The sequence below is a fragment of the Formica exsecta genome, unplaced genomic scaffold (genome assembly GCF_003651465.1).
Source record: "Formica exsecta isolate Colony F162 unplaced genomic scaffold, ASM365146v1 scaffold290, whole genome shotgun sequence".
NCBI lineage: Eukaryota > Metazoa > Arthropoda > Insecta > Hymenoptera > Formicidae > Formica > Formica exsecta.
Genome location: NW_021850162.1, coordinates 382,958 through 391,801, shown reverse-complemented (window position 1 = coordinate 391,801; position 8,844 = coordinate 382,958). Strand labels below are relative to the sequence as shown.

Sequence of the window (8,844 nt, the reverse complement as noted above, 5' to 3'; positions counted from 1 at the left end):
AGTTACGCAAGAAGTACTATAAATATATAATTATAATAAATAATTTTTTTATGAATAAAAATAAATAAGTATGATAAATATTTCAAACTTTTGGTATTCCCAGAAAAATTCAAATAAGATGCAAGCCCCGATTTTGTTATCATTTTCATGATACTGTAATCGTCAATTGAAAGCAAATGTAGTAGTGCGGCCTCATCGCACTCCGCGACAGCTCGATACTTTACATGTAATTATTATAGTTGATCCGATATTCAATGCGCGAAATCCGATATACGCGTAGGTTGTAGCCTAGATACAGAATATTTTAAAATTTGATTTTTGTCTCGCGGCGCAAAACATATCACGAAGATAAAAGTTTCCAGGAGAGCGCGGAGGGAATTTTCCAATAACGCGATACCCAACGGTATTTTTCAATTTAAAGTTTAACGAGAGCCACGGCCCACCATCTTTAATACGAGAGCTGAAATTTCTATCGAATAGAAAAAGCAAAAGAGAGAAAGATAGAGAAAGAGAGAGTACCATCGTTTCATGTGCTCCTTTTTGTCCAATACCAGGAGGGTAGCGACACTATACGAGATCCTCTCTCGATTTACTTGCCGCATTAATCAAGAAAATGGTCGGATAGTAAACCCTACACAAACCGATCGAAATAATATCCTTCCTTCCTCTCGATGCACTCGTTTTGATTACACGTCAGACAAGGAATATCGTAACATTTCCATACGAGCTGATCCGGTAACGATTTTCGTATCGATAGAAGTAAACAAGTGGCGTACCTTCGACAAACTCCTTTGTCAAGTTTGTCGCGCATTAAAATTCAACGCGTACATATTTATTGCTTATTTCGCAAAGTGGCTTCGGTCGACTATACGACGGCTCGATCGGTTTTCCAACACGTTATCGTTAAATCGACAAAGTATAGTAAACATTCGTTAACTCGATGAATTTTGTAACGTCATATTCGGTGTTGTACGTTCAGATATCGCTTTCGATTCGTAGATATTTCATATTTTATGTTTTACTCATTCTTCGTTGGTGATATGCAGTATGTTATCAGTAACATTTAACTAGCATAATCACGACCCTAAACTTCATATCCGAAAAAGTAGATATATTAAACAAAATTATTTTTTAAAAGCATTTACTTTTTTTTTAAAGCTGAATTTTAATGCAAATTGCATCGTTAATAATAATTAAAAATCGTTAAAAAGAGTATATATATTTAAAAAACCCTTAACAGATTTTAAGTATTAAGTATTATTGAAAAATTGAAAGGCATGCAAATAGCATTCATTCTAATGAAATAACTTGCACTGCACATTGAATAATTTGATATAATAAAACAGAAAAATATATATAATCTTAAATTATGTACGTCCTAAACTGCCTTTTCTAATCTCCATCTCGAGTATAATAAATCACCCTTTTCCATCCTCTTCATTTCCGCATCATCTATTATTATAGCTTTCCATTTTCTGTGTTCCAGCAGCACGCACGCACGCACGCACGCACGCGCGACTCGAGAGCGACGCATTCGCTGAAGGAAGAAGAAGAGTTCGACTGACGACTAGTCCAAGAGCGAACATTAATGAAATCACGGTCGAAACATATTTGGCGGGAGGGGGGTGTGAATAATTAACAATTATTAACGAAAAAGAGAAGAAAATAAGACAGCGCGCGGCAAAGACGCATACGCAAGCGAGGGGGAAGGGGCCGAGAAGAATCACGTGTGGAGGTGAGAAAGTGCGAGAGGAACGTAGTGGTAAGGTGCGATAACCGAGCCCAGTGTGTGTACCACCCCCTGGACACAGGGGGTGGCACAGAAACGCCGTCAGCGTGGGTGCCGGTGCCGCAGGGGCGCGCCTGGCCCGTCGGCTCGCCCGCAGATTAGCACGCCGATTAGCGGCTACCTCGGGCCCCTTCCGGCGTACCGGCCTGGCGACCTCGGCGGGCCTCACGTCGGCGGCGGTGGCCGTGGCGGCTCAGGGGGAGCCCCACGCTCCCCCAGCAGCTGCGCCACGCCGCGCCACGCCGAACGGAAGTGCCAGCCCGATGTCGGGCTCGGCCACGATTACGGGCTTCACGGGCATCTCGACGACGACGACGGCGACGGCGGCGGCGGCGGCGGCGGCAGCGAGGACGACGACGACGACGACGACGACGACGACAACAACAACGACGACCAGCACCACTACTATCACCACCACCACTACGAGCATCACCACCACGACTACCACCACGAGTCGCAACAAGAATAGAGCCATGTCCATGAGAAGCCTGCATCGGCGCGTCTCTCATCCGTAAGTTATGGTCCACACATTTATCGTTATGAAGCGGGCGGGACCTGGGGCACGCCCCGGATTATCGCATCAGCTCTGTTTCAATATTATCTACCAATCTACCTACGCGCGTTTTACCTTGCTCGTCGTCAGGCTGAGAAAAGTGAGTGAGATCGCTAGTAGTTGATCTTCAGTAATCGGCGAAGTTGACTCTTTTGTTGTGGATAACAATTACAGTCTAAATAATATTATTATATATACATACGCGGGGTAATATAGGTGAGATATATATGACAGCATTTAAAAGAACGATTAAAAATTTTAGAACAAGAAAATAGTTTCTTCATGTCAAGAAATGGTCGGAAATTTTATTTTATTATTTTATTTTTTAGAGCTATGGAAAGGCTCTAATTAATTTATATAGCATAAAATATATATATAAGTATAATATATTTAATAATATTTAAAATATCTTTTATGAAATGCAATATAAATGGGAATCAAATTATCTTTTATTATGATTCCTTTTAATTCTGTGTTATTTATTATTCGTTAGTTTTTTTGTTTTATTTCTCTTTTTGTACAAACAAGATATTTTATCATTTTTTAAAGTTTAAAACCTACTTTTATTGCTGCGGCTTTTATTTTTTGTATTTTCTGATATTCGCCAAGTCTGAGTTAAATTCATTTCACTAATGCTTTTTATTTATTATTTCATTAATATTTCTCATCTCTTTGTTCCAAAATTTCGATGCTATTGCTTTCCTTATCCGAGGACAACGCTTTATATTATGATTTTATTTGAGATATTCTTTATCGAAGGAGATACATTTCTTAATATTTTTTAAATATCTTTTATTTGCCTTTTCTAATAATTAATAAATGATATTAATTATTGCTTCCATACCGAAAGAGTTGAAATAAGCATGTTTTAGTTCTTAGTTCGGATCGTATAATGAAAACGAGGAGCGATCTGGATTGTAGATGGGACAATCATGACTTCTGATAGGGATTTGCATGGTTCGCGTGACGTTGATTTTTTGCGGCTTCAATGATTTGACAAGAGAGGGAGAGAACTGAATTCAAAAGGATATAGGGCAGATGATTTATGACACGATTAAAGAATTATATGACAGTTATGATCGTAGGCAAATTTCCAGGCTTTCGGGGTTTTTGTGAAGAGGTTTAAATTTATAAAAAATGAAATTATCGATCAATTTTCCTTCTGTAGCGTACCTTTTATTTGATGACATATTGCTGGGAGAGCTTAGCATGCCCAAGCTTCCAACACGATCCGCTTATAACGGATCAAGATAATACCTTAAAAGACTAATGATAGAGACTACTTCGTGCAAGATCAATTAATAGTCAGTAATTTCACGAAATAATAGAGTTTTATAAATGATAAAACGCGTTGTCTCTTCAATACTATTAGTAAATTGATTTCTCTACTATATAAAGACGAAACTACAGGAAGTCAACGTCAAGAATGTGTAGTGATTCACGAATGCGAATATTATGCAGGATTTAGATTAGCATATAAATAACATAAAATGAAGTAGTCACATGACTTCTACGATACAATACTCGAATCTTATACATTTCACACAAAACTTTTCGAAAACACTCCAATTTAGGATGTAGACGTAGAATTATTTCAATTGTCGCGAGATAATAACATTGATGCGACAGTATCGTTGAAAACGCAGTGATCTAAGCCTCCAAAGAACGGAGTAAAATGCATCTTTCTATCCTATTGAGACTTGCGAGCAAATGACGTCACCTCTGTTATCGAAAATCAAGTCGCTTCGAAAGCTTTTATGCGGTGCTCGTATCGCTAAACTTAGCTTCGCTCATGACCAGCAGTAAAACACAAGATTCCGATATCTGCGCGCAATTGAGAAACTTCGGATCTACGAACTGAGATCCCATCGTGCACATAACTTGTATCGTAAAATAAGAACGTCCGAAATATTTCACGCGAGAGATTCGCATTCTTGATACTCGCCATAAAAGTTTTTGTTCATATTTCTATATAAATAGCCGTTAAAAATTTATTTTCAACGATAATATTACGCGAATAAGAAACTCATCGCGCTTATTTTGTTGCAAATTATTTAATTATTTATTTATTCGCCTACTTAGCTCAATATATTTACATGTTCAATTAATAAACTATGAATTCATGCAAAAGATGCACATAGTATCATTTAATATGTATAGGTACTTGTATCGATCTGCTGAGATTGAATATGGCAATAGTAGAGTCATCGAGAAACGACTAGTTATATGAAAAGAAATTTTCATTCTTTTAATTGTCAATTTACTTCGCATCAGTCATAAATATACTTATTGTTTGTCTTAAACTCAAATCTTTCCATTAACCTTCCTATAATTCGGAGAGACGCTTGTTTATTTTCGAATGCACATTGTCAATACTCTCTCTTTCAAGTTTATTATGCTTCATTCCTAAGCTTAACGTACCATCGGGAAATATCTCGGTGAATGTTATTATGTTGCGGGATATGGATGTTAGCAGGAGTATACATATATACAACAAAGTAGTTTAATGAACGAAATTAAAACTGCAGCGCGCTGATACTCGGCAACATGGAGAATATGGAGCATGTTAAATATGTTTTAACTACTCACGGCGCTCGTTTCTAACTTTAGAGATTAACGGTAAAGAACGTTAGGACGGAGAATCATTGTAGATATTTGTCGAATCAATATGCGATACTATTATTATCTCAAACGCCTGTGAGCCAGTCTTAATCTCTCGATTCTAATTCATGACGTCGCAGAATGGGAGAGTTAAACAGAATGATACTACTTAATACTTTGCAAGAACTTTCAGACTCTGTATCACGTTCTTAATACATACTTCAAAACTGTCGTTAATGATCTGGAAGTTCGCGCATTTCTTAGCTCGGATAACACCTTGGAGTTGTTAGAGGAGGGTGATCTACTCAGACTACTTTCGTTGAATCAACCGTGCCTGAATTGAAGGACGTACTTGTGGAGAGTCGAATAAAAACGTAAAGTGATTCACGTAACAGATTAATCGTAGATTCGATATATATGACGACGCAATAGTTTTCAACGATAAAATCAAGAGTCATCGTAAAATCGTAAGAAAAAGTTGCGACTGTCAAGAATCCATAATTCTTTGAACTTTCAAACATCAGAGCGGAGAAAAATCGACGATTCATGCAATTTCCTAGCACATAAAAGTCTGTCATATAACGTAAAAAAGAAGTAAAATGATTAAAAACAAGACAGCTGTCAAAATGACTCGAAACTTAGAAGAGCTACAATCGGTGTCGGAAATTATTCTGTCGAGCCGATATGTCGGGTCGCGATATAGCGAAAGTTTTATCGAACTAAAGCGACTTTTTCAACAGAAAACCATTTATGTGAAGTCGCAAGAAACGTATCCATATGATTTTATTCGTTTCTGACGTTATATTTAACAACGACTGACGTTGACGCTTAATTTACTATTTATCTAGTATATGCTACTTAGACCTATTTACGACTATATAAAGTACTGTACATATAAAGCGTTATATATGATTATAAGCTGTTATATAGCACTAGATATTTGCCTATCACTACGTAATAGGCTATATAAAACACGTTGATACTTATCTATAACTGTATCAAGTCGTTAAATAACGATGACTATATCAATGTTATTATTAAAAAATTTTTATCGCGCTCATCTCACTGTCGCGATTACCGCGATTGACCGTACGTGACACGGGAATATGCTTTAACGCACTTTGAAAGAGCTCTTTTTCCTCCTTTTTTTTTTTGCAAATCGCTCATAGAGATCGATATGCAACGTCGACCATGTGTAGTGGGTATTACGATGATGCGATGTTCGTGTATCCTAGCGAAGCGGAAGAGAACAGGCACATATATCTGTAAATCGGTTTCAAAGTTGCGAATCATCAACTATTGTTTCTGCCTGTGACGTAACTTTGTCACAGAGAAAATCAATTAATTCGTGACCCTGTCCACAGCCGGAGTCATTTCCCGTCCCGCAGTCCCGCACGCAAATAAATCTTACAACGATTGACAGTCGATATATCGCGCGCGGTCGATCGAATATCCCATAATATCGGAAAGCAACGCAACTGCGATTATAACGCGATAAATTAACATTGTAACCGATTATCGTAACACAAACGACGTTTCTTCTGTGATCGATTTTCTAACCCGTATAACTCGTGTAATAATTGTCAATTCATGTTATTAGACGAACCAACATTACGATTATTATCGTTGATTATATTATCGCTGATGATTCGAAAAAATTCGAATATGAAATATTCAAATATTTTGCTTCAGATTATTTCTTCTTCATATTTTAATTCAATATTTGGAATATTAAAATAATCCCAATTATGAATCGTATATTTTCGAATTAACTTTGTCAGGATTATTCGAATAGTACGATTATTTGGATATATTCACAGCTTTGATTCATAACAATAATGTCGACGAGCAAAGCTTTGTGATCCGTAAAAAATCGCTACGATTTTCTTTACGCCGCAAACGATTGTTCGCCATTTCAATATATCGCACCCTTGAGGCTGATTCAAATCTCACAGCTGTTGAACTGTCATCGTTTGCTTTGTTCGTCGACCCTGTTTTATTCTCGCACGGCGGGGCGCGATCCTTGTACAACGCAACATACGAAATTCTTCGAATAATCTCACACGTTGTAAATCTTTATCTATCGAGAGTAGTGTTAAGGATATGTATATCCTGACCTCCAAGGAAAATGTATAAGGTTCTGCATCTTTGATAGAAATGTGCGACTTTCGAGGCAACATGCCCATCTTTCAGAATTAGATACTAACACCATGAATTTGTCGAGTAAATAAAGAAAGAAAATCTCAGTCGTTAATATAACTGAGAATATTACAGAATATTATAATATCGAGAATTTAAATTTTCAAACCATGTGAAAAATTTATGTGAACACTTATCGCATAAGATTATGTTGTTGCCCCTGTTTAGCTATATTAACAAAAGTAACTTGAAAATTTATATCAAATAATAAAAAAAATAATTTTTTAAAGATATATTCATACTCTTTCTCTGATAATATAGCAATATATATATATATCCATTTTCTTTCTTTCTTTCTTTTTTTCTCTCTACTTCTAATTTTTTTTAGTCATCATAAAACACTAATATTTTAAAATAGCAAAGCTAACAATAAGTTTAACATAAAATTAAAAGCAAGCTAAAACTTCAACACGAGATTATCATAAAACTCCATTGAATAATAAAACAATGAAATCTCATTGTTCTACATCAACAATCAATCACGTAATTGCTATGATGCAAACACGAATGATATTATATATCGGTTTTATCATGGATCTTTTTTTACCTCTTTAACGCGGAATTCGTCGTCGGTGTTATCGCGATCAGAAACTATATTCAGTTATCTTGCTCGTTCGTTGTAGTTAATTGATACGTTTAATCTTCTTATACATTTTTTTTCTCAATTCACTGTGCGCCTGATGCTGAAATATTTCTTTAGTCAAAAATATTTTTGCATCATTTTTCCTATGCTGTTCAATTTTGAATACTTTTTCTTTGAATAAGCATAAAGGATTTATTTAACGATGGTTAGCAATTTGGAATCACTGTTATTAATACTCGTAAATCATAGATACGCTCTTTATTCTTCGCGGCTTATTACGATGATATTATTTAACGATAAAATCTATGGTTATATTGATGCTAATGTTAACATTTCTGTATTAAAATATAATATTATGAATTTTTGTGTTATAAGCGATCGAAAATTAAAAAAATTTCGTAAGCTTAAAATTGCAATAAAATAGCAAAATTTTATTCTACACTTGAAAAATTCTATTTTTACAGATTTTTAAATTAAATTTTATTTAATAACAAACTGTACGATAATTGAAAGAATTTTTCCTTGTTTCATATATATGTAGAGTTTTGAAAAGAGGGAAACATATAAGATAAAATCAAAACATTCTTTTGTTTGTTTCCGCGTTCGCAACACAATGTTTTGAAAAAAGTAAAACGGGAGTGGGGAAATATATCACGAAAGACAAATAGTAGGGATAGGGATATCGAGACAGGAGTCAGTTGTAAACAGACGGAGCATCGTGTCAAATCAATTAGCAGAGAGAACTTTAAGTTTATCTGCGATAAACCAGAGATCAGACTTCTGATAAGAGGTTTGTCGAATTATTTTCATTCTTCGGTTACTAAAATATATAATGATTTTTTGTTATAAGGCGTCTTGTCCGTTAATATTGTCACGCGTTCTTCCTTTAGTGAAGCTTGTGTTTTTGTTGTCGGCCGTATGGATTCTATCTGCCCCGAGAATCCATACATTTTCCGGAGTAGCATGAGTCAGTAGTTGAAGCAGATACTTCGCGTGTACAATCGAGAGTATTGATACCGTCTAATACGCTTACATTCAGCGATCAAATTTTTCTGTATGTAATATTTAAAGATATAAATCTATCTTTCTGTTTATATATGGGTAATATTATAGCAAAAT

At 35.7% G+C, this 8,844-nt stretch overlaps 1 protein-coding gene across 7 annotated transcripts in view; it reads left to right on the top strand.

The window, feature by feature from the left end:
- The first annotated feature begins 2,140 nt into the window (after window positions 1–2,140).
- The window catches only part of LOC115237309 (potassium/sodium hyperpolarization-activated cyclic nucleotide-gated channel 2), a 116,772-nt gene continuing 110,068 nt past the window's right edge, over window positions 2,141–8,844 (top strand). For all 7 annotated transcript variants that reach the window (XM_029810273.1, XM_029810271.1, XM_029810269.1 and 4 more), the window contains exon 1: window positions 2,141–2,300. In XM_029810273.1, coding sequence (XP_029666133.1) covers window positions 2,263–2,300 — 38 coding nt within the window. In that variant the 5' untranslated portion in view covers window positions 2,141–2,262. The remainder of the gene's footprint in view (window positions 2,301–8,844) is intronic.